We start from the raw sequence: 25,953 nt of genomic DNA, 5'->3' as shown, positions 1-25,953 counted from the left end.
TGATTCTAATGAACCTAACGGTAGAAAAAAAAAGTTTCCTAGTTTAAACTGCAGATTAACAGTTAACCTGACTGTGTCTTTATGTGAGCGTGGACAAAGTACAAATGCCACCGGGACGTGAGGATGTGCAGCGGAGACGCTGGCTGATCTCAGAAACATGCAGCCCAGTCTGAGGTTTTAAATCATCTCCAGCATTCTCTAAAGAAAAAAACATGGCAACTCTGGCATTATACACAAAGGTAAGACAAATGTGAGTTCTTTTGCAGTTTTACTAAATAAATAATTTTAGTTGTACAGTAACGCCAGGACTGAGTGATAATGTTCCCGTTAAATATTAATCTCTGTTAAATAAAAAAATCTGCAGAACACCTGGAGAGAACAACAACTTATTCTGTAAAATGATAAACAAAATGGTGAATAATCTGTATTCCATACAAGTTGTCATAGAGAGGGTGACCAGTGTTAATTTTTAACACAGTTTATTCGCTTTTTTGTGCTGATGAGTATATCCTGCCAGGGTGGGGCACCGCCAATTAAACTGTTTTAAAGAAAGGGAAAAAAAAGGCAAATCCTCAGGTTCAGTTTTTATTTTTGAGTTTCCCAGCTGCCTGACTGTAAATATCTACTGTTCTGTTAGGGGGCGAGTGTGTGGGTCCCTGATCCAGAATCAGTCTGGGTTTCTGCTCGGCTCCTGCAGGACTACAAGCCTGGACAGAAGCAGCTTCTGCTGCAGATCCAGAATGGAAATGTGAGAAATTCAGAACTTTACACTTTAGATTATTCTTTTGAAAATAAAAACATTAAACTTCCCATTCTACTAGGAGGTCCACTACCCGTTGGGTTCTCCATCTGATCTCCCACCGCTGGGGAACCCTGACATCCTGGAGGGTGAGAACGACCTGACAGCTCTGAGTTTTCTCCACGAGCCTGCTGTGCTGCACAACCTCCGGGTCCGGTTCCTGGACTACAGCAGTATCTACACGTACTGTGGTGAGACACTACCACTGTGGTGACAAGCTAAAGTATTTCACCATCTTACAGATGGATCCTGTGGCCTCTAAAGGAAATCGGTTAGAGTTGCTTTAGATACAACGGCATTTCAATAAGTTTCAAAATAAAACAAATTTGCAAAAATATATGTTGGTATCTATCTCAGGAACAACATTGTTATGGTCGGTCTTTATATCAAAAAATGGCACGAGTAGGCAAAAATTCAATTTCCAAGCTTTAATAGAACCTGCATTACATGTAGTAGAGTCAGGCATCTATCTTAACCCCTCCTTTCCACTGCACGTGAGAGCATCGCGTAACGCAGTGATAAGCTGCCGTTTTAGTGGATGAGTTCCTTTCCAGAAGCAGCTAAGTGTAACGTTTTGGATGCACCCCAGAAGCGAGGGCACAGGGGGGTCTAAGCTTGCTGACAGCGTGGCACTGGCCCACCCTGGATTGGAACCCCCCCTAGAGCCGCCCCTGCTAAAGAGGACCTCAGATTGTTGCACTATAATAATTTATTCTGTTCAGCACAGACCTGCTTTAAATATTTTATACTAAACTAAATATTCAAAAACACTGCTTGTTTATTTAATGTCTGTGAGGTCCTACTCATCCAAAATATCCAGGAGGAATAAAGATTTAACTGCGAAAGGAAAACGGTCAGGTCTCAGGAGGCCTCAGTTTGCTCAGTTACAGCTCATTTTGTTATCCATGAATCAGAAGGTCAAAGGCTGAGTACTGGAGACAACTCCCTCTCTTTTAAGATGTTGATGAGCTTTTCAGCACTTCTGTTGTTTATTTATTTGTTTGTTTTTTAAAGAGGTTATTTAGTTCAGTTTAGCAGTTTTAACAAACATTTGATTCCTATTGTAACATATTAGTTTTATAATGCGGAGGGAAAGCATTTGTCTTCTTACTGACATCTTCTTTTGGATTTTTAGGCCCAATGAGAATTTCCCAATTCTCAAACGTAACCTGAGTAAATACAAAATATACATTTTTTAAATGTTGATTTATTTGTTAAAGGTGAAAAAAACACATCATAAACAACCTGGTTCTGTGTAAAAAAACTAGTTCACTCCTAAACCTAATAACTAACTTGGTAAATGGTAAATGACCTGTATTTGATATAGCGCCTTCTAGAGTCCTGGAACCCCCCAAGGTACTTTACAACACAATCAGTCATTCACCCATTCACACACACATTCACACACTGGTGGGGATGAGCTACAATGTAGCCACAGCTGCCCTGGGGCGCACTGACAGAGGCGAGGCTGCCGAGCACTGGCGCCACCGATCCCTCCGACCACCACCAGCAGGCAAGGTGGGTTAAGTGTCTTGCCCAAGGACACAACGACAGCAACAGACTGAGCGGGGCTCGAACCTGCAACCTTCCGATTAACCCCTCCTTTCCACTGCACATGAGAGCATCGCGAAACGTACTACGTGGTGATAAGCTGCCATTATAGTGGATGAGTTTCTTTCCAGAGGCAGCTAAGTGTAACGTTTTGGATGCACCCCAGAAGCGAGGGCACAGGGGGGTCTATCCATGAATCAGAAGGGGTTGTAACTTCAACCACCCTGGTGGTAACAACTAGGGGTAGACCGATATATCGATGGAAGGATATATCGGGTTGACATTTACCATTTTTATAAATCAGTATCGGTCAATATGCCTCCTTGGTAAAGCTGATTTAAAGTCAGGCACATCCCCGGGCAGCCTGGTGCTTTTGCAGAACTGAACTGAAATGAATATTTGCATTCCCGAATAACATCTGCATAATAAATGCTCTAAAATTATTTTCAACTAAAATGTAATTTTAGTTACCAGTTTTGAATATTTAATACTTGGACAGTTTATTGGTTTGTTTGATTAATTTTAGTTAGATGTCTGATTTAAACTCTGAGCTGTGCACAAAATGAAGATTCTGTGTTCACAAACTTTCAGCTTCTGAAATTTTGTGCAGCAACTAATGTTATTATTGAAATTTTAGCATGCAAATTAAGTGGAAAATGTCTAGTATGGGGCATGAAAATTGCCTCCCCCACCCCAATATTTTTGGGGGGTGGGGGAGGGCCGGCTGTCAAGAATTTTGCAGAACTTGTACCGTGTCTCTGACAGAGGAATTGTTATCGCTATTATCATGAACGACCTTTAATGGTTGAAGGTCAAATGTTCTTCAGGATTTTCTAGCACAATTCATGGTTCCATTAATTATGGTAAGTGACCCAGACCACCACTCTACCGCCACCATGTCTGACTGTTGGAATGGCGTTTTTATGAAGGCCAGTGTTAGATTTACAGCAGATGCAACGAGACACATGCCTTCCAAAAGTTATCTGTCCACAGAATACTCCCTCTATTATCTTGGTGATCATCAAAATAATTTTGAGGAAAGGGGAGATGGCAATTCCTGATGACAACAAAACCTATAGACTCTATTTCTTTTTGTTGAATCCTGACCTCTGACCCGAACCTCAACCAAATGAGGCCTGCAGAGCTTCAGCTTGTTCTGAGGTTCTTTGTTCTTAAATGTCTTTAAAGTGGGATGATTTGTTGCCTTTTGAGATCTTTGCATCATCATTGTGTCACCAGACCGGTTCTAGTGGAGTGATTTCTTATTTCTACAGCTCCGGTTGTAACCGTGCCTGGTGTGGTTGTGGTTATTCACAGCTGACAAATGACTAGTGGGCCATTCCCATCTGTACCGGGTCGGCCCGGGACGGGTAGCGTAGGTTGTTTACATATCTGGGTGGTCTGGTATTTTTCCGGGCCAACCAAGGCTCCTTCTCAGCCCTCTTCTCGAGGGGGTCTGCTTCAGGCCGACCAGGGCCAACACACCCACTGCTGACAGCAAATTCACACCTTCCATTAGAGCAAGCCTCTGATTGGTGGGTAGAATCAGCCCACATGGGCTTAAGGCAAGGATGTGTGGAATCAACCGGGCCAGGCTGGGGCCGACTGGGGCTACCTGGCCCGGGCCGACCCGGTACAGATGGGACTTTGTCACATAGAGCCAGTGTACTTCTGTCACTCAGAACCCACATGGTGACGTCACATTCTGTTCCTTCAGGCATTGTGTTGGTGGCCATCAACCCTTATGACCAGCTGCCCATATATGGTGAGGAAGTGATAGATGCTTACAGTGGCCAGGACATGACGGACATGGAGCCTCACATCTTTTCTGTGGCGGAGGAAGCGTACCGTACCATGACCAGGTGAGAGATGAGGGAGCAGGAGTCATGGTGGATCCAACTGCTGATGCATTCTTTGTGCAAGCAGGGAGGAGAAGAACCAGTCCATCATCATCAGTGGGGAGTCTGGCTCTGGGAAAACCGTCTCTGCCAAATTCACCATGAGATACTTTGCTGTGGTTGGAGGAGCAGCTCAGAAGACCAGCGTGGAGGAGAGAGTTCTGTCGTCAAACCCCATCATGGAGGTAAAAGGCTGACAGGTTTCCTCTCTTCCTAAAGTCAGAGACAAGGACTAACTCAGGGTTGTGCTGACAGTCCATTGGGAATGCCAAAACCATAAGGAACGACAACAGCAGTCGTTTTGGGAAGTACATAGAGATCGGATTTGGTAAGAAGGGGGACATCATCAGTGCCAACATGAGGACATATCTGCTAGAGAAGTCGAGGGTCGTGTTCCAGGTGACACTCACACACTGCTGTTCAGCAGGATTATCTTTTAAAACCTGAAAAGTTTTGTCTTTTGTGCTAATTTATGTTTTGTATATTTTTTATGTGGTGAAGGCGTCATCAGAGAGGAACTACCACATCTTCTATCAGCTGTGTGCATCCAGAGAGCTGCCAGAATTGAGAACCCTCAACCTGAGTGAGACCCCTTCAAATTCAAGTTATCTGTCTAAATCATCCAGATTACTGATAATCTGAGTATGCGCTCTGTTGGCTCCAGACGCGCCAGAACATTTCCGCTATACCAACCAGGGAGGAGACTTTCAGATTCCTGGTACCGATGACTTGTCCGACCTGGAGCGGACTCGTAATGCTTTCACCGTTCTGGGTCAGCTGGGATTTTATTTATGGGCTCTGTGGAATAAAACAGAAAGGAGTAGAAGAGAAAACAGCAAATACTTGACTTGTCTTCTTGGTGAAACCGCAGGTGTGCAGCCTGACCAGCAGATGGAGCTCTTCAGGATCCTTTCATCCATTCTGCATTTGGGAAACGTCAACATTCAAGCCAGTGGCAGAAGTTCTGACCGGAGTTACATTGATGTAACAAAGAATCAAATTTTTTTTCTCTAATCTCAAAAATCTGAGCAGCCACGTGTGACGTGTTTGTTCCTCAGGCAGAGGACCGCTCTCTGGCTGTCTTCTCTAAGCTGTTGGGAGTGGAGAGATCTCAGATGGCCCACTGGCTGTGCCATCGCAGGCTTGCAGTCAGAGGAGAGATGCTGGTGAAACCCATGACCGGCCAGCAGGCTCTGGAAGCCAGAGATGCTCTTGCTAAACAAATCTACGGTCAGCTGTTTACGTGGACGGTCCAGAGGCTCAACTCGGCCTTACGCACCCAGAGGTCAAAGGCCAAATCCTTCATAGGGGTGTTGGATATCTACGGGTGAGTGATGATTTGCTGTCTATGGTAAAATCTCCTCATGTGTCCTCAAAGTGGTCTGACCAATCTCTCTTCTGGAGCAGGTTCGAGACTTTTGATCGGAACAGTTTTGAACAGTTTTGTATAAATTATGCAAACGAGAAACTTCAGCAGCAGTTCAACAGGGTGAGTTGTGGGATGTTCTGACCTACATGTCTCATTTTATTAGTGTTTGAGAACTTTTATGAGTCAATAATGAGAATCGTGATTTGTTCAGAATTGTTGTTTAGTGTTCTGATTAATAATCATTCACCTCCAGAGTTTAGTGGACTTTCTCTCTGCTTTTGAGGCTTTCCTAAACTCTATAACATGAATTACATCCTTATTTTTGTTTCCTATTACCCACCTGTCCTGTGCTCATTAGAAACCTGATTTCCAGACACATGAAATTTGACAGTCATGTCATAACGTTGAGAGGCCTAAAAGGTTAATTATTTATTTTAGGTTAAAGGAAACATAAACAAAACTCACCCACATCTGTTTGTGATGCTACGTGGGTCTCTACTGCCTCTGTAAACACTCCAGATGTGGAAAATAAACATTCACCTGTTTGTTTTTGTCAGTGTTTGGTTTTAAGAATTAACTGTCTAAAATAAGTTGTTTCAAAAAGTCCCCATTTGTGATGTCACAACCTGCTCTGAGCCTTTCCAAGATATTGCAGCTTCTGAGTTTATAGCAGCCGGAGAAGGGGAGGGGTTGGCGTGACTAGCTCCTGCTTGTTCTCTTAAAGATGTGCTTCACTGAAAACACATTTTTTATTATTATTTCTGATTATAATCGATCACTCCGACTTTTTTGAACGTGAAAATAGTCTCCTACACAGGGTATCCGCGGGTCCTTAAAAAGTCTTAAAAAGTCTTAAATTAGCTTTTCCAAATTTAAGGCCTTGAAAGTCCTTAAAAATGACTAATAATCCTTAAATAGAGTTTCCAAAGGTCTTGAATTACCAAAGACCCAATAAACAAGATTATATTATTTCTATAAAATTTTCGTGAATGTCTAGTTAGTGTTCAGCATTTTTTGTGTATGATGTTGCCATAAGTGGAACTGTACACATTCAGTTGGTTGTGAAAGGGGACTATTTTTAGATGAGCACATTAGCTGGTTAAGCTAGTGGGAGCTTGCACCATGAGGAAGTGCAAGTTTAATGGTAACTGGATGGCTAATCCCACATTCGTGACATGGTTAGCACCGGTTCCAGGCAATAGCTGGAAATTATAGCTTAAATTTGGTCATAGTGGCCTTAAAAGGGGTCTTAAAAAGTCTTAAATTTGGCTCCCTTAAACCTGCAGTTACCCTGCTACACATATTTCCTGCATTAGCTTCTGATAGAAAATAGACGGTGAAACCCTAGGATTAGAAAGCCCTGACAGATCTACGTCACGCTATCGCTTAACATTCATGGACTCACCCATCTTGACTCACAATGGGTCAGGTTGTTGTTGGTTTATCGTCCAGGAAACAGCAGAGAGCGTCTCAGTTAGTAGAAGCTAATCGTTAGCATTAGCACCTCCACCACACAGCAGAACTCCTCCAGGCTTCAGTTATTTTTGGAGATAAGACATCAGCGTTGCAAAGCAAATGGGGTCAATGATAGAATCGTGTAGCTGTTAGCCAATCAGAGGAGAGAAGTCAAAATGTTTCTGTTTTTCTTGGAAACATTCAGACATTTTCAGAGGAATGGAAAGCCTATTTCTGATCAAGTTGACCGAGCTGTGTTTTTGGTTTTGTTCTGGTTTGAAGCACGTGTTCCACCTAGAGCAGGAGGAGTACGTGCGGGAGGAGCTGGCTTGGAGGAGGATTGAATTCAGCGACAATCAGCAGTGCATCAACCTCATCGAGGGACAGTTGGGACTGTTTGACCTGTTGGACGAGGAGTGCAGGGTCTGTCCTGCTTGCTTGCTTACATTGGTGTATCCTGTCTGATATCCCTTCTGTCCTCCTAATCCTCCGTGGGTTTGACGCAGATGCCTAAAGGTTCAGATGAAAGCTGGGTGCTGAAGCTGTACGACCAACACCTGGCCAGTAAGCCCCATCCTCACTTCATGAAACCCCGCATGTCCAACAGCTCCTTCATCATCCTGCACTTTGCTGATACGGTACATCACCCGCCGCGTCTCATATTTGAATCCAAACCAAAAAGCGTGTACCAAAAGTTTCTTCCCCTCTCTCGAACCAGGTGCAGTATGAGAGCTCCGGCTTTTTGGACAAAAACAGAGACACGGTCTTTGAGGAGCTCATAAACATTCTCAGAGCAAGTCAGGTAGTAATGTGCTGAGTGCAAAACTCAGGTGTTAGAGTGTGACCTGTGTCACTGAGGTGTGTGTTTGCATCAGTCTGAGCTGGTGGCTGAGCTGTTCCAGCAGCAGACCCAGCTGTCGTCTGTGGCCAACGGGAGCCTCCTCTCTGGGAAGAGAGCTACCAGGGAACACAAGCTGACCGTGGGCTTCCAGGTAAGATGAGTTCACCTGTTACAGGTGAGTTCTGTCCCTCAGTTCTTCTCTCACTGCTGTTGTTCTGTCGTCAGTTTCGTCAGTCCTTACAGATGCTGATGGACACTCTCAACAGCACCACCCCTCACTACGTCCGCTGCATCAAACCCAACGATCTCAAAACACCTTTTATGTGCGTTTTCATAGCTACACCTTCTCAGTAAAGTGTGTTTTACTTGGTAACGTGCACTTACATTTACTTAGCAGGTATAAAATACTTTGTTAGGTTTGATCCTAAGAGGACAGTGCAGCAGCTGAGAGCTTGTGGTGTTCTGGAGACGATCCGAATCAGCGCCGCAGGTTATCCATCCAGGTTCTGAGCACTTTTAAGATGTTCTCTCTCTGTTAAATTCCTACAAAAAAATGTAAAGTTTCATAAACATCTGGTTGTTTTTCTCCTGAAACTCGCATGGCAAACCTAGATGGACGTATGAGGAGTTCTTTAGCAGGTACCGCCTTCTGCTCCGGGGACCTCAGCACCAGGATCAGGCCCAGGCTCTGTGCAGACAGGCCCTGCCTGAGCTCATCCCAGACCCAGACCAGTACTGCTTTGGGAAAACCAAGGTGTTTTTCCGAGCAGGTCAGGTGGCCGTTTTGGAGAGGCTGAGATCTGAGCGGCTGCGAGTTGCTGCTGTGATGATCCAGAGCCGGCTGAAAGGATGGCTGCAGAGAGTCAGATTCCGGCGGATCTGCTGGGCTGCTGGTATCTTACAGAGATACAGCAGAGGAACTCTGGCCAGGCGGTGAGGATCAATGCTCATCTGTGTCTGATTATTTATACTTTACATTATTTCTGCAGTGACCTAAACTAGTCCTAGATTTAAAATTAACTGATTTAATCAGCTTTTTTGTAAGAAAAAACAAACAAACAAACAAACAAATAAATAAAGTCTTCTCATTAGGGCTGGTGGTGTGGAGAGAAAGGAGATTTTTGAGAATCATACAAAGTTGTTATACAGTCTAAAAATAACAACGTTTAGTGTTTGTTAAGCACAAATGAAGGAAACTCCATTTACCTCCCAGTTAACAGCAACAAAGCAGCTCTAGTTACACTTACAACCAACCCATGAAGGCTGTGTGTTGATATATGAAGGAGAGGGTCCTAGCATGGTGGTGGTGGTGTCATGGTCTGGTCCAGATTTCTGTGCAATGAACAATGAATTCCTAATTTTACTAGTGAGGTTGTGGTTTGTGATCAAATTGAACCTCAACAGGAAGTGGGTTAAGAGTTAAAGGATGACCCTAAAAGCACAAATTGTTCCCCTTAGAGGATTGTTAATGTCAAACTCTGATCTTATTTAAATAAACATTTTCCAGTTTTATTTAAAAATACTTTTTTATTAAGTTTCCATTCAATTCTGATTATTGATATTCATAGAGTTAAATAAAAAACTCTTTTCTGTTGATTTTGTTAAATTAAATTTAGCTGATAGGAACTATTTATTAGCCAAATTCCAAATTTTATCAGTCAGGGATTTGTTGACTAACTACTTAGAACTAATGTTTCTATTTCAGCCCAGCTCGTGTCTGCTTCACTGTTCTATAATCAAAGCAGAATTCTTAATTTTATTTTGATTTAAAAGCTTTATGTTGAAGGACCTGTCCTGTGATTTTCTCCTTCTGTGGCTGCAGACTAGCTCTGACACTTCGCTACACCAGAGCAGCCGTAGTGATCCAGAAGACCTTCCGCATGGCGGTGGTCCGACAGCTTTTCCTCATGATCCGGCGCGCCACAGTCACCATCCAAGCCTTCACCAGGGGCTCGCTGGCACGCCGCAGGCACAGACAGGTCAGTGCGGGAACCACATCTTTTAGAGTTAAAAACACAAACTACAGTTTAAATCTGATCTCCAGTTGGTGGAGGTGAGGGCGGCGGCGCTGCTGCAAGCCTGGGTGCGAGGGTGGCTGGCCAGATGTGCCTACAGGCGGGTGCGTAGGGCGGTGGTGTTCATGCAGTGCTGCGTCCGGCGCAAGGCCAGCAGGAGGGAGCTGCTGAAACTGAAGGCCGAAGCCCGCTCAGTGGAACGCTACAGGGAGCTGAACAAGGGCATGGAGGTCAAACTGATGCAACTGCAGCTGAGAGTAGACCAGGAGGTGGGTTACAACCACACAACACCCAAAGAGAGGTCGGGATTCAGTGAATGTTGGCAACAAGAAGCTGTTTCTGTGTGCTGTAGGTGAGGGAGAGTTGTGCTCTGAGAGAGACCCTCAACGCAGAACGAGAGGCCTTCAGCAGTGAGCTGGAGGCACTGAGGGCGATCATACAGAAGCTGGAGAGCCAGAAACGTGGAAAACCTCCTCCTGGTCCTGCTGTCAGTGAGAAGGAGGTGGAGGAGAGGAGAAGAGCCGAGGAGAAAGCTGATCTGGAGATCCTACACCTACGACAGGTGAGCTGTTTCACATTTAGATTTATTAGAATCTATAAATGATTCTAACATCTGTATCTTCTGTTATTTAAGGAGTTACAAGCTCTGAAGAAAGAAAAGGAAAGTGTTGAGATGGAGAAAAAGGATCTCGCCGCTCGTTTGCTTGAGCAAGAAAAAACACAACGAGGTGGATCTCTGCTTTCCGAACACTCTGAATTCTTCTCCTCTGGTTTCCGTGTCACTCCTTTTGCACCTTTGACTCCACCTCTTTTCTCTGTGTGTGCAGAGTGTGTGCATCAGGCGGTGCTGCAGGCCAGCTTGGCTCTTCGGACAGAACTGGATGAGGAGAGGCTGAAGTACCAGGGCCTGCTGAGGGACTTCACCAGGCTGGAGCAACGATACGACAACCTCAGGGAGATGAGTCTGCTCTCCGAGGTTCAGAGCTGCTCCTGAACGTTCTCCTCCCGCTCTAAAGCATCTCCAAGCTCCATGTTTTTTTAATGTTCTCCTCACAAAACAGCGCGGAAAAGGACACAGAAGGACCGACTCCACTCAGAGTCTGAGCTTCGAGCCTCTCTCCCCCTCACCAACTCCGCTGTCTCCCCAGTCTCCCACCTCCCTCTTCACGTCTCCCTTCCCGTTGTCTCCAGAGGAGGAACGAAGACACAGCGTGACATCTCCCAGTCAGGAGAGGAGGCTTTCGGTGTGGAGCTTAGACACGCCACTGGTGAGAAAAGAGGAGAGTTCAGCCATGAAAAATATTTCATGATGACAAAAGAATCTAAAGTCACACTTTTGATTGACAGGATCAGCTGATGGAGAAAACAGATGTGCCCAAAGATCCGGCTGTGAAGGTGAAGAGAGAAGACCTGGAGCACGCCTACGATGCTGTACGAGTGGCCAACAAGTCAGTGTGTCACTCACTCACGCCTGTTAGTGTTCCACAGAAACCCATGAAGTTTGACCTGTGTCGTTGTGGTAATCAGGTTCCTGGAGCGCCAGCTCCGTCAGCAGGACGCTCGTCGGGAGGAGGAGCTGGAGGCTCTGAGGTCTCAGCTCAGTCAAGCCATCACCTGCTCTTCTTCTGCAGCGCAGACGCAGGTGCAGATCTAGTCAAGTCACCGGTGAACATTCACAGCAAACACCCACAGTATGCAGCAGTTGGAAATCTGTTGTTTCCAAAAGGATCTTCAGGAGCTGCTAGAAGCCAGAGAGCGTGAGTGTGTGAGGCTGAGGAGGGAGGTGAAGGAGCTGAGGAACACGGCGTTGCTCAGACGGCTGCTGACGCACGGTGAGAGCTCACCTCGGCAGGTTGGGAGGGAACGGTCTTCTTTACTGGGATGTTTGCTTCCCGTCCATTTTGTGCCGAGGTGATTTTTGCTTTTATAGTTTTCCCGACAGCTTCGACCACAGAGGCTTTCTGTCCGTCGCAGCTGAAACCAGCAGCCGCCACTGGCTTGATGGAGTGTAGGAAAAGAGATGAAAACAAACTCATCAAGAACCTCGTCACAGGTGAGATTTTTTTAAAAAACTTTGTTAGGCATAAAATAATACAAAAATTCCATAAAGCCTAAAGATGGACAATTATTATGTGCAATGTTGGGTCCTTCCTGATCATTCTTTACAATCTCAACCTGATGAAATGCCGATATGAAGCTAACAGACGTTAGCATTTTTAAAGTCAACGTGTTTATTGAACTGTGAGACTTGGATTTGCAGCGTCCCTTTCTGTCCTTCAGACATCCGTGTGGACAGCGCTCTGTCTCTGTCTCCTGGTCTTCCGGCCAGCGTCCTGTTCCTGTGTGTCCGTCAGGCCGACTGCAGCGGAGACCAAAGTCGAGCTCGCTCGCTCTGTGGCGCCGCCATCTCTGCCATGAAGGCCGCTCTGAAGGTAATCCAGGCTCCTCCTCTCTTCATCCGTCCCTGTTTGAACTTTACTTTGTCTTCATGTTAGACTTTGAGGTCAGGCATTAACAGAGGACTCGTTTGATTTGATTGTCTCTACAGAAACATGTTGCTGACCTAGACATGACCGCTTTGTGGCTAAAAAACATTTGTCTGCTTCACGACCTGTTGGCCCAACACTCGTCGAATCAGGTCACCTACATCATTATTTCACACAGAACACATTATTTGTTTTTATTTATAGACAATCTGGTTTCAGGACATTCCACCCTACATGTGATTTAATCTATTGCCATATTCCCAAGAGTTAAATAAGTCAGAAAAAGAATTTAGCAGCCAGCTCGACCTTTCCCTTAATCCGGCAGTATTCTGTTAGCTTTAGCTTTGCATAAATTATGTATTAATGGTAACAGCTAGCATTTTGTATGAAAAAGTCATGAAAATTACTCTGTAATGATTGATAACCGGTTTAGCCTTGCACCGCTGTAAGCCGCTGCTGCAAACCTCAAGAACATGGCGCTGCAGCGCTAAAGGTAGGCCTTTACTGTCATTCGGGTGAAAACATTAAACTTAATGACAGGACTTAATGGAGGTCTTTGCATAATTTCTCATTTGCTGTCGATATGAACTTTGAAAGAAAGAAAGAAGAAAGAAAACGATCTTTTATATAGCGCCTCTCAAGATAAAAATCACGAGGCGCTTCACAAAAACAAAAAAAAATTAAAGTATAAAAAATATTTTAAAAAGTGATTAAAATATTACTAAAATGAGAAAAAAATTGTGATGAAAATAAAAGGTCAAGAAGAAAAATTTGTACCATTATTGCGTAATTTTTATGACTTTTCGTATGAAATGCTAGCTGTTACCATTCACTTACACTGTTTATGCTAAGCTAAAGCTAATGAAATGCCAGATTAGGTGATTGGTTGGACTGGTTACAAAATACTTTTTCCCTTATCAAGCTCTGATGACTACATTTTAGTAGGTGGAATATCCCTTTAAATTCCAGAACCGTGACTCAGATGAACTGGTTCCTTTGACCTTTGACCTGAGTGACCTCATCCGCACCCTGAGTGACCTCTGCATCCAGGCCTATCAGCAGCTTCTTTCCATCACTGAGACTCGGCTTCAAAAACTCATCGGTAACTTTTCAGCACGCATTGAGATACTGCTGCATGTGCCTCGCCCTCCTCTGAGTTACATCCTCCACTTCCTCAGTCCCAGCGCTGCTGGAGAGTGAGACCATCACAGGTCTGTCTGGCTCGGTGGTGAAGCTGGCAGCGTCCAGGAAGCGAGCGGGCTCGGAGCCTAGGCCAGTGGGAGCGGACGCCCCCACGATGGCGTCTCTGCTGAGGGAGCTTGGAGCCTTTCACACCGCTCTGACCCGCCAGGCTCTGCCCCAGAGTCTGACTGAACAGGCCTTCAGGCAGCTCACCTACCTCATCACAGCCAGCGCCCTCAACAACCTACTGCTGAGGAAAGACATGTGCTGCTGGAGCCGGGGCATTCAGATCCGGTAGAGACAAATCCGCTCTGATACAGTCATCAAATAATCTGTTTTCAGAAAACTGATGTGTTCTTTTTGAGGAAAGAAATCTCCCCAATAACACTTTTTATCACAACTAAAGCCTGATTCATGCTTCTCCGCCTGCGTCAGTGCGGAGGCACGCAACGCCATTATCCGTCCTTGCGGGCCTGCTGGAGAGCTCCGCATGGACGGACGGAGTCGAGCTCTCTTTTCTGAACATCCGTCCGTCAAGACGGACAACGCAAGCTTGTGATTGGTCATGGCACCGCTGTCGTCTACACCATTGTGCCCTCAAAAACATAAAGAGAGCCGAGGATAACTAGCGGCAGACACGGAGCAGCTTGAAGAATACCTCGCGAAAAAACTCTAAAAACATGAACGTTTAATTTCCCCGTGACTGGAGGAGTGAAAAGATGCAGCAAGCGTTTTATTTGTGGACGGAAATGACAGGAAACGTGGGTTTAGAGGTTTTAGAGGGCATGAAGAGGTGGAGGAGAATGAGAGACAAATTTGTTTGTGTTAAAAAGTCTCTTATATACAAAAAACACAATATAAACACTATCTTGGACCAGATACATGACAGGAGACCACAGAACAACGCTACGCCCTCTGTTGTCCTGGCGGGGAATTGCTTTGCAACACTCCCCAGGAGAGGAGAAGTATGAGAACAAAACATCTCCGTCCGTGCGTGCGTGTCTCTCCCAGTTGGAGCTGACGGAGAAGCATGAACCAGGCTTAAATCAATAAAACGGATAAACGTGAGACCTTGTTTATGTTCAGGGTTATATAATAATCTCAACTGTAGGGTTTCCTTGACTTTTATCTGTGATTCTTCCCTTGTTTCTTTCTAACCTTGGTTTGTTGCTCAGCTACAACGTGAGCCTGCTGGAGGAGTGGCTGCGAAGCAGAGGTCTACAGACAGGGGGCGCTGTTTCCACACTGGAGCCTCTCATCCAGGCAGTTCAGCTGCTGCAAGTGGGGAAAAAGACGGATGCAGATGCCCAGGCCATAGTTCAGACCTGCACTGCCCTCTCCAGCAAACAGGTGGGTCTGCTCATTAAAACCTGCAGGTGAAGTCATTGGTTTAAATGTGTGCTGGTATTTTTTTTATTTATTTGACAGATTGCAAAGATTCTGGCCCTCTACACTCCACACAGTGATCTTGATGAAAAAGTCTCACTGAATTTCATGCGTAAGGTCCAGGTATGGCCTGCAGCTGTGGAGTTTAGACCGCTCACCGCGTGGAGAGTCTCACACGTCACCCGTCTCTATTTTTGCTTTTTCCAGGAGCTCCTCAGAGGCCGCTCTGACAGTCAGCCTCCGCAGCTCCTTCTGGATGTGAGGAGAGTGTTCCCTGTGACGTTCCCCTCCTCGCCTCCCCCCATCATCAGTGTTGAGGAATTAGTCATCCCAGACTCCCTCAAGATCTCGTTTTTACGCAGAACCTAGAAGACCAGATGGGAATATTGAACTGTTTTAGCAAGTTTAAAGGAAAGTTTTGTCCATTTTTAAGTACTTTTCTGTAGAAAAGTTATGAATAATGATTATCTGACCTTGGTGACACTTTAAAATAAGGGTCCCTTTCTCACCGTTACTTAGTGCACTATTAAGCAGTAATAACCTATTTTGGACCCTTGGTCCAAACCTTCCCTGCCAACGTCAATGTCACATGGACGTGCAGATCGTGTCTATATTAAGTCCGTCGGTCCAGACCACATCTGTAGGATGTCCAGACTAGGTCTTTGCACAGTGGGTTAAGGACACTTTATAATTAATATCTGGAACGTTAATAAAGGGACCCTTATTGTAAAGTCTTACAGATGACTCTCTGAATGACCTACGTTTAATTCCTGCTGAACTTTGACCAGTACAATTGTAAATATGATAAATGATGACCCGTACTTGTACAGCGCCTTTCAGAGTCAGATGACTCCAAAGCGCTTTACACTACAGTGTATCATTCATCCATTCACACACTGATGGTGATGAGCTACAAAGTAGCCACAGCTGTCCTGAGGCAAGGCTGCCACCGGTCCCTCTGACCACCAGCAGCAGGCGAGGTGGGTTAAGTGCCTTGCCCAAGGCCACAACAGCAGAATTCTCTGTCGGGAGCCGGGATCAAACTTGCAACCTTCCGACTACTGGACAACCCGCTCTACCTCCTGAGCTACTGCTGACCCCTTACTTAATAAGCCCTTAATTCCTCACGGATTCATCCCAAAATGTTCATCTAGGCTGAGTAAATATCAACTAACTTCTACAAATGTTGAAAAACTCTGCAGAGTTTTTATACTGAAGCATCAAAATATGTTTTTTTTTTTACATGTTTTATTGGCAGCAGGAACCAACAGTCAGACTGTAGTGTCGGGAGCCTCAAACCGCCCAGTAAGAACAACCATAACAATGATAATAAAAATAAAAACAAAAACAGAATTAGAAACATCTCGTGTATAAAAAAAACTCTCATGCGAAGTACCTTGTACCACTACACATCATCAGTAATACATATTTATATATTCACAGACATTTGAAAAATAGCAAACAAGAATGAAATATCAAAATATAGAAGACAACAATTGGCATTTAAACATCAACAAATTCTGCGTGCTGGCACAATACAAGTTTTTGTTTTGTTGTTCCCATCATGCACCTCTCCTGGAAGTACGCCACCGGCGTCGTCTATTTTATTTTCTATATGTTTTCGTAGCGCAGTCAGTCGGGCAGAGCGGGAACGGTCATGCATGTCTGTCCACCGGTGTGCTTTTCGTTGTGCTTCTTCTGCCCTCTAACTGCTCCCGTGTCACCCTGATCGACCATCTGAAGTTTCATTGTCAACAGCAAGAAATAAAGAACGTTTTCGTGGCATTTCCAGCTATGTGTGCCTGTCTTTTAGTTATCAAAAGATCGTGCGGATGTCCCCTTGTGACGACAGACCTTGTACACATCAGAGAGTTTAAACGTGTTCAATTTTCATTCTCGTTTAAAGTCTGCATGATGGAAAATGATGTCATTTACCAGTAAAAATCAGAAACTGGTGTGTTTTTTTTTTTGTTATTTAGCTCCAGATGCATATGGCTTGGCATTCCTCTCCAATGTGTACTCGGTCTCCTGTGATCCCTCAGACGCTACGTGTCCCCAGTCGCTCGGCACAAAACTTCAAGTCTACAAAAAGAGCAGCGGACTTCACTTGACAGAGTCTGATGTGTGTTTAGTTACATCGCAGCTATTTACAACCATCCAGCTCTGATCCAGCTGATCACAAACCAACGTCTAATCAACGCCACAACAGCTTTTGATATTTGGCCCACTGAAACAGAAACAGCATTGTACACCTATCATTTAACACTTGTGCTGATATAGTAAGAATAATAATAACCCACCATGTAAACATTAGAAGAATGCTTCCAGAATGACTAATCAACACAGATCAGATGCATAGAGTTCAGTTAAAACGCCGCGTTCAGATAATGAGGCCAGATTAATGATCCGGTGTCTGGAGGGGGGGTTGGCAGCCCTCCTTGGTGACGACTAATAAAAAAACAAAACGATTTATTTTTTATATATTTTGCTACTTTTTGAGTCCTGAAAACAACATTAGTTTTATTTCTTGTTTCTTTTTTTCAAAAATCTCACAAATAAATTTCTGTGACCTCAGTAAATGTGACAGACATGCTGTAGATCGGTTTAAAATGTTTTTGTTACACACAAAAGAGACAATGCTTAATTTAGATGAATCTCGCTGACAAAATAAAAGAACCGACTTTTTTCATCAGTGCAGCAAAAACTGTGTGCTTGTAAATCTGCTCTGCGTCTCGGTGCAGATTGGAATATGGAATGCCCTCTTTTAAATGTCAGAACCGGACCTGTTCTGGTCTGGATTTGCAGCCCTTTAGCAGAGGTTTTAATTTTTAATTCTCATTGGGATATGAAGCCCCTCATCAAAAAGGAGCAGAGGGTGCAGGATCATCAGAGATCAAGATGTCCCAGCGGACCTACATCGGGTTTCTAATCTCACACACACAGGATTTCATTTGGCAAGTTTGTTTATAAGAGAAGATGACCGATAATCTCCTCCTCTATGATGCCCTACTAACAAACAGGGATTCAAGGAATGTCTATAGTAACACGCACTCACACACAAAAAACATCACCGAACACGAGTTTTGGGTTTGCAAAAGTCAAGAAAACTTCACAAATCCAAATCTCATCAGCTTGTGATGCAGGTAACCGGCACACTGTGACTACACGAGGTCAACATAAAGAACACACACACACACACACACACGCACGCACGCACACACACATTAATGCACAAGGGTCAACAAGACAGAAGGCATTGAAGGTGTCAGGCAGTGTGCTCTGTTACAGGGTAGACGGACACACACAAAAAGACGAGGACGTTAGTTGACGTATTACACGTCTATTGGATAAGTATCTTTATATTCCTCTCATATTTCATTATATACGATCATTTATAGAGTTATTAAAATATAATCTCGAAGCAGAAAATAAACTCAAACTATTGACTAGATAGGTTCTGCGTGTTTCCCATCCGACATCAGGAATGTTAGAGGCCGAGCGGCCGTTCTGGTCATGTCATGAACCCATCTGCTGTGATTACCTGTTGGCACTTGCGGTCTCTTCTGTAAATGGGCTCGTATCGGGATGAAAGGGAAAAGGCAGAGAAATGTGAGAAAACAAGCCAAAGTAGTAAAGGCTACAGAGATTTTTCTCCCCCTGAACGATCAGAAAAGTCTAGCTGCGTGTGTGTATGTGTGTGTGTGTGCGTGTGTCCTCTATGAACAGAGGAAGGTAGAAATACAGTGAATAAATTCCAAAGTTGGTTTCAAACATCAGCAACAATAAAGACACTTGTATTTTTTCTATTTTCAGGAAGAGTGTTGGACCTAAATGTATTTACAGCATTGGGTGTGAAGTGATGCTTGTCTTCTCTGTGCTTTGACACCTCTAGATGAACGGGGCAGTGACTCGCAGAGGCGCAGCAGCGCTCTGGCGCAGTAGGTGTCTGATTTGGCTCCAGACGGGGCCTTTAGCTGTTTAGCTGCGGCCCTCTTCAGCAGATCGTTGGTCCGACTTAAGCTTAACAAACTCCTTGGCTACGTCGTCGTTGTTGCGTTGGGAGAGGATGCGCAGGACGGTGAGGCCCGTCTCATCCATGTGGATGCGCTTACCCAGCGGCAGCCAGCAGGCGACGCTACCCTTAGAGGCTAAGTCCTTCAGCTGCAGGACAGCCATACCAACGGTTCGGTCCTCTCGGGCAAAGCAGTAGTCCTTCACACACACCTGCAGCTCGTAGCACTCAGGACCCACCTCATTGCTCAGGGTGCTGCAGAACAGGAAAGTCACATAAGCATCATAACATCACCCCCCCCCCCCCCCACCACCCACAAAATAATGCAGCACCATCTACTTACAAAGTGAAGGTTTCATTGTATTTGGGAGCCCAGCTGTTGTTCTTGGACTTGGTGGCATACTTCCTCTTCTTGTCGCTCAGGTGAGGGCCGATAATGAAGACCTCCACAAACGGGCGGAATATTCCCTGCGTCTGCCACCTCAGGTCATTGGCAGCCACCACTGAAGCAGAGAGAGAGAGAGGAAGAGGAGAGAACGTGAGGGGGAAGGTGTGGGTAATATTGAGTAAGAGATTTATGAGGAGAAAATGTGTGAAAGTGGAGCTGAGAGAACAAATAGGAAGAGACTGCCTCGTTCTCTAAGCGTTGGGGAGATGAAGGAACATTGTGTGTGGAATTTATTACATAAGTCGTATATTTCTTTAGCGGCTCAGACTCCTTAGTTTTCAAAGAATAATCAACAATTTCCTAAATAATTCTTATTTCGATAAAACCAAAGAGAAGGAAAGTACACTCTAAGAAATGAAATGTTGAATTTACTTAACCAAGTTACGTCAATCTGGAGTTTTACCCTTTCAGAAATGATGCATGATTTTTCATAAACCCATAAAAGTGATAGTCTTACCCTGCACAATGTAGGCAATACAGCATTATTTTGCTTGGTCCACTCCCTGTCTCGTGGTGCTGCACATAATTATAATTGTGCGCTGTTGAGCATTGGCCACTTTGAGATTTATTTCATTTCATTTTCATTTTTTTGTTTATTTCATTCAATCAATCAAATAAAAGTTACATTAAAACAATTCATGTTCACAAATAATCATGAATGAAAAGGAGCAGAAAGAAGCAAACACTTATAATATCTGCCCCCTTTTTCACATCAAGACATCAGCTGTTCAACTCAAAGCCTGTCGTCGTTCACCTACCCCCCACCCCAACACAAAACAAGTCTATCAGCCCACTTAAGGTCTTATTATGTCATCATGATACGTTTGCCACCTTTTTTTAAATAAAGAAAATGATTTAGATTGTTTTATTTGACTGTCTAAACTATTCCATAAATAGACACCTTCAACTGAGGTACATCTTTCCATTATCGCTGTTCGGAATCTTGTTTTTTTTTAAAATATCAGTTCCTTTTAGATTATAATTACTGTGACAGCAGTGCCTGTCACCTCAGTGACTTGGAGTTTCCCATGGAGTCTCACACCTGCAGCTCTTCTTCTTCTTCTTCCTTTCCGGTTAAATGGCGGGTGGCAACCAACTTAAGGTGCATTACCGCCACCTACTGTGCAGGAGTGTGAGTCAGAGCGAGGAGAGGAAAAAAATATATATATATAGAAAAATAATAAAAAACTAAATTCTACTAAATACCTTAATTTTCCTAAGAAACTCTAGCACCAATTGGACCTACTGCCATTCAACAACGTTCTCAAATTCCAAACGCCACATCCTTTATCTTTACCTGCAGCTCATCTCCTCAGGAAGCCTAATCAGCACTTCTGGGATCCACCAACTCCCAAGGGAGGGGAGATTCATGTTTATAATTGTGTTTAATTTAATGTAGATGTTTTCTGTTAGGGATAGGAAGTTTGTAATTATGATTTAGTTATTTGAGTTACCTGAATTGATTAGACTGGTTAGTTTGTGTGTGTGAGGATGTGTGTGTTAATTGTATGTTAATTGTTCCCCTCTTGTATGTAGAGTGGTCTGATCAGCCACTTTTTAAGTTGAACCTGGTGTGTCTGAAATGTTTTTTTTTTCTGGATAGAGTGTCTTGTGCTGTGACTAGGTTAAAGTTCCTGTTAACTTTGAAGCTGCTCCAAAATAAAATGGAGTTTTGAGTCTCATGAGCAGTGCTTCTCTGGCTGGTTTGTGCAAGTCCCTGACAATTACTTTCTCTTTTTACAAATTTCTTTTGAATATGTATTGGTAGAACTCCTTTATGTGCTTTGTACATAAGTTTTAATAAATGATATTCTACTAGTTTATCAAATTTCATTAGGTCTAGTTGTGAAAACATCGGATCCGTATGATCCCTGTATCCACTTCCAATCATAACTCTCACGGCTCTTTTCTGTAAAAGAAAAATTGAATGTGTATATGTTTTGTAGGTACTTCCCCATACTTCGATACAATATGTCAGATATGGAAGAATTAACGAGTTAAACAGAATATACAAAGCTTTTATGTTCAACAATTCCTTTGTCTTATTTAGTACTGCAATAGCTCGAGATATCAGCTTGTAAAAGTTTGCTGTTAGCAAGACTACAAATCAGACATAGGCGTGTCGCATTTATAACGTCACCAGAGAATCTACTCTCCTCTAGCGTAGACGCTACTGACTAAATGGCCGGATTTATGGTGGGTTTTACCTCCTGAAGGAAGGGTTTGACGTTTGCTGAGCTTTCTGCCTTTTTCCTTCTGTTTTTCTCCGTGTCTGGTTTGATGATGTCACTTTCTTGATGCGCATTTGTAGTCCTGGACTTATTTTCAAACAAAACCTAAAATAACGATTCCCCCCAATCAAAAATAAGCGCTTTCTTGGTATCAAAATGCATCTTTAAAATTCACGGACGTCATATGTGAAATCCATGGCACAAAACAAGCGGAATTAGAAAATAGCGTTTTAGCCCCATTGACTTGCATTCGTTTGTTCGTTCTTCCGGTTTCCCATGGTCTGGGAGTAGATGGGTGTGACTGGGGTGTTTCTCAATGTCAAGGAACCTTGCCTTGATGTCTTGGCCCCGCCCCGGTTGCCTAGGAGATATGTCATCAGGAGCCGCCAAGATGTGTTCCAACTGGTTCCAATGTTCATGTATTTTTTTTTTATTTGAAGTTTTACAAACTTTACAACCGTTATTATGGTACAAATACTACACTAACTAGACAAACAGGAAAAAAAGAAAAGAAAAACAGACAATGAAAAACACCAAATGCGAGTTATAGAGTGATATTACATGCATTATAAATTCTCATAGTTTTTATGGCTTTCTTATTGGTCGCATCTGTTATTGTACTTATATAAACTTTGAGATCAGCAGCGAATAATTTGTAAAAAGGTTTGGCATTTGTAACTTTGGATTTATGAATGTGGAATTTTGCAAGAAACAGGATCAAATTTATGAAAAACATCTGAGATGAGTCCTTCACATCAAAATCTGTGATGAAATACACGTTTCTGGATGACATTTACAGAAAGAACAAGATTCATCTATATCAGATTTATATTTCTGAAGAAAGTGTTTTGTCGCGTAAAATCTGTGAATTAATTTAAAAGACACTTCTTTAACTTTATTAGTTAGAAAAAATTCTATGAAAGAGACCAAATTTTGACCCAATTAAGATTCTGTACGGCTGTGTTTCAGTGTGATACAGAGGATGGACTGGAGACCAAATTTTCTTGAAACTAAGAACATATTTTGGAATTAGTACCTTTAACATTTGAAAAACAGATCTCACCATCAGCGGTTTGTCTAGGATCAGGAGGACTCGCAGGTTGGGTAGAAGACAAGTCTACACCTTTAAATAACATTATTAAACCAGATGGAATGGCATCAATTACAGTACTATACTCTTTCGGAGTAACAGGAAGTTTGTAATGGTTAAGAAATTCTGCTTATCCGTATAAACACCCTTTACTGTTAAACAAGTGATGCACTAAGTTAGTACCACTATTAAACCATGTCTGCAAAAATATAGATTTGTTCTTGTACAGAATAGAAGAATTGTTCCAGATATAACATTTTTGAGGAGATAAATTGTGCTCATAGATGAGAGACCATGCTAAAAGTACTTGTTGGTGAAAATTAGAAAGTTTAGTAGGTATTTTTGGAATACTGTAATTACAGAGAAGGATAAACTCTAGACCACCTAAATGTGAAAAAATGTACTGTGAAATAAAGTTCCAGATAGAGGTTGGATTCTTAAGGTAATTTTTTATCCATTTAACTTTAAAAATATTACTAAGGGAGTCGAAATCAATAAAGTTTAGGCCACCTGACTTATCATTATTTGGAACAACGGACTTACGTAAATAATGAGTTTTGTTCTTCCATAAGAAATCAAATAACATCCTGTCAATAGACTTATTGACATATTGACTTGTCTACATATAGAGACTGGGCAACATAAGTTAAACGGGACAAACCTTCTGCTTTAGTTAGCAGAACTCTACCTCTCAGGGACAAATCTCTTTGTAGCCAGCTGTTAAAAATCCTTTTAGATTTATTTATGAAGGGAGTGAAATTATCTATGCTTCTGTTTCTGCTGTCCGTAGAAATATTAATACCTATGTATGTAACAGTATTTTAACTGCAATGCCGCAAACAGAGGAGTATGGGCACTCATGCACTGGCAATAGTTCACACTTGTTAACATTAAGATATAACACAGATGCCTTAGTGAAACTTTCAATAGTGTTAAGGGCTATAGGAACCTGTGACACATCTTTTAAAAACAGAGCTGTATCATCAGCCAGTTGACTTATGGAGACAACTCGACCTGCAATACTAATTCCCTGTAACGAGCTGTGACGACCCTCGTCCCCTCGGTCCGTCCTCTAATCCCAGCCTGAGCCTTTTGTCCCCACTGCAAAGGATCCAGCACCAGGGACAGCACCAGGAGCGGCCTGCTCACACTTTCCAGCGCCCCAGCGCCCTTTCAGGACCTCGGAGAGAGGCACGCCGGCAAAGACCGCAGCTGACCTGCATCAGCCATCAAGCAGCTCCCAGGACTTAAAAGGAGGAACACAGCAGACAGTCGAGGAGAGCCAGGATTAGCCTGTGTTTCTCCCTAGCTCACGGACACGTTTTGCTACCGTTACCACTCGGTTTTAAGGTTATTCACACCGTTACTGTTTGGGTTTAAGGTTGTTGCTAGAGATCCAGGAGTAGCCTGAGATTCTCCCTCGCTCATTATTTGTTTAAGGTTTTCTACTAAGGATCCAGGATTAGCCTGGGTTCCTTCTGAGCGTGTTTCACACGCATTGCTAATGGTAAAGCCTTTTGTGGGGTGTTTGCTATATGGGTTTGACTTAATTATCCTCTTTAGAAGGATTTAGCTGACTGAACGTCAGTTTCTGATCTCGGTGGTTTTCTTTTATCCCCATAGGACTTTTGAGCCAGGGATATTTATCGTTTAGGTGGTTGTCATCTTAGTTTGGCAGAAAGCCTTTTCATAAGCAGTTAGTCTGCTTATGTTTTCAGTTTCCACCTTATTTTGCACCGTCAGTGTTAAACCCTATTTTTACCGTTCAGACACGGACATCTTGTGTTAATAAATCCTTTTGTTTTTACTCTAACCTCCTCGTCCTTAATCCACTCACACACACCTACACCTACTTTCTTGTGTTAGTCCCCTCATCATCCTAGACCTTCAGAGGGGGCGTAACACGAGCTGTTCCTAATGTGAATATTTAAAATCTCTGCTGCTAACAGAAAAAGATACGGAGACAGAGGGCATCCCTGTCGAACACCCCGTTGAAGAATAAACCTAGGAGACGTACCAAAAGGCAGTTTAACAGAGCTATTCCCTCCCACATACAGCGTTTGTACACTCTTACCGAAAAAATCCCTAAATCCAAACCTCCTAAGTGTAGCTAGCATAAAGTCATGCTCTAATGTATCATATGCTTTATAAAAATCCAGAAAGAGAATTAAAATATTGTCAGTAATAAGCTCAGGATAATCCAATTGTATTAACCGAATGTTATTAGATATATGTCTGTTTTTCATAAAACCTGACTGGCATTCATCAATAATGGGATCAATAACTAATTTAATTCTATTAGATAAAACAACTGCTAATACTTTATAATCATTGTTCAACAAAGAAATCGGCCGCCAGTTATCTAAAAAGAGCGGGTCTTTTCGTGGCTTAGGGACTAAAGTAATAACACCTTGACGTAATGTGGGGGGTAACGATCCTTTCTGAATACTTTCTGTAAAAACCTCAATTAGAAATTGAGCCAATTTATCTGAAAACATTTTATAAAATTCTGAGGTAAGACCATCGGAACCTGGAGATTTATTTATTTTTAATTGCCCTATAGCACTGCTGACTTCTTGAACAGTTATTGGTCTATCACAGAAATCGACGTCACTTTCAAGCAGTTTTTTATGATCAGAAAGGTAATCAAAAAAATTGACAAAACCTGGATGTGTAGAGATTGCTATAAAATTCAGTGCAGAATGCTGCAATTTCTCTATGATTTTCAACAACAGCTCCATTTATGTTAAATTGTCTAATGGAATTATCCCTTGACTGTTGTTTTTCCAGCCTAAAGAAGTATGCTGAGCTCTGCTCGCCTTTCTCCAGCCACTGCCTATGATCTGACCAATGCATCTTCAGCTCTCCTCTTATAAATCTCATCCAGTTTAATCTACATCTTATCAAGTTCCTCCTTCTCATCAATATCTAAAAAAATCAGCAGTCTTAGAAGATAGAAGGGAGATCTTTTTAACTACTTCCTCCTCTTCTTTTTTCCATTTTTTTACCAGGTCACTACTGTATTTCTGACAAAATTTTGATATATCATGTTTAAATAGTTCCCAATTGAGGCTAAAACTTTTTTAAGGCTTTGTCCCAATAAAATGTAATGAGATTTTTTACTTGTAATTGAACCTCCTCATTTTTAAGAATGTTGCTATTAAGCTTCCAGTAGGAAGATCTAAAATGA

General features: G+C 43.0%; 2 protein-coding genes across 10 annotated transcripts in view; one reads left to right on the top strand and one right to left on the bottom strand.

Annotated features, from left to right (window-relative positions):
• Nucleotides 1-78: 78 nt before the first annotated feature.
• Nucleotides 79-16,773, top strand: si:dkey-110c1.10 (unconventional myosin-Va). Of its 2 annotated transcripts, none has more exons than XM_054730114.2 (35): nucleotides 79-239; nucleotides 638-748; nucleotides 822-990; nucleotides 4,068-4,212; nucleotides 4,277-4,433; nucleotides 4,504-4,647; nucleotides 4,750-4,831; nucleotides 4,913-5,020; nucleotides 5,120-5,232; nucleotides 5,307-5,575; nucleotides 5,656-5,737; nucleotides 7,355-7,495; nucleotides 7,579-7,710; nucleotides 7,791-7,874; nucleotides 7,948-8,064; nucleotides 8,139-8,236; nucleotides 8,330-8,416; nucleotides 8,526-8,846; nucleotides 9,736-9,892; nucleotides 9,958-10,197; nucleotides 10,281-10,490; nucleotides 10,563-10,656; nucleotides 10,756-10,904; nucleotides 10,990-11,196; nucleotides 11,276-11,376; nucleotides 11,456-11,570; nucleotides 11,655-11,760; nucleotides 11,871-11,981; nucleotides 12,209-12,360; nucleotides 12,477-12,566; nucleotides 13,384-13,516; nucleotides 13,593-13,890; nucleotides 14,772-14,946; nucleotides 15,025-15,105; nucleotides 15,190-16,773. In XM_054730114.2, exons 1-35 carry the CDS (start codon nucleotides 213-215, stop codon nucleotides 15,349-15,351), a joined length of 4,968 nt encoding a protein of 1,655 aa, XP_054586089.2. In that variant the 5' UTR covers nucleotides 79-212; the 3' UTR covers nucleotides 15,352-16,773. The 2 variants fall into 2 exon arrangements, with proteins under 2 accessions (XP_054586089.2, XP_015827032.3); XM_015971546.3 differs by having other exon boundaries at nucleotides 11,859-11,981.
• A 304-nt stretch (nucleotides 16,774-17,077) lies between these two features.
• unc13a (unc-13 homolog A (C. elegans)) overlaps nucleotides 17,078-25,953 on the bottom strand; it is a 72,293-nt gene continuing 63,417 nt past the window's right edge. For all 8 annotated transcript variants that reach the window (XM_054730108.2, XM_054730110.2, XM_054730109.2 and 5 more), the window contains 2 exons: nucleotides 19,338-19,497; nucleotides 17,078-19,249 (listed from right to left, as the gene is read on the bottom strand). In XM_054730108.2, coding sequence (XP_054586083.2) covers nucleotides 18,961-19,249; nucleotides 19,338-19,497 — 449 coding nt within the window. In that variant the 3' untranslated portion in view covers nucleotides 17,078-18,960. The remainder of the gene's footprint in view (nucleotides 19,250-19,337; nucleotides 19,498-25,953) is intronic.

The sequence above is a fragment of the Nothobranchius furzeri genome, chromosome 8 (assembly GCF_043380555.1).
Source record: "Nothobranchius furzeri strain GRZ-AD chromosome 8, NfurGRZ-RIMD1, whole genome shotgun sequence".
In the NCBI taxonomy this organism is placed as follows: Eukaryota; Metazoa; Chordata; class Actinopteri; order Cyprinodontiformes; family Nothobranchiidae; genus Nothobranchius; species Nothobranchius furzeri.
The sequence above is the reverse complement of the archived record's forward strand: the minus strand, read 5'-3'. Positions and strand labels throughout refer to the sequence as shown.

Bases quoted from the DNA above. Each gene is read 5' to 3' on its own strand.
- si:dkey-110c1.10 (XM_015971546.3), top strand. From the start codon at position 213: ATGGCAACTCTGGCATTATACACAAAG. The intron at 8,847-9,735 runs GTGAGGATCAAT...CTGTGGCTGCAG, and splicing joins AGAGGAACTCTGGCCAGGCG to ACTAGCTCTGACACTTCGCT. The intron at 11,982-12,208 runs GTGAGATTTTTT...TCTGTCCTTCAG, and splicing joins CATCAAGAACCTCGTCACAG to ACATCCGTGTGGACAGCGCT.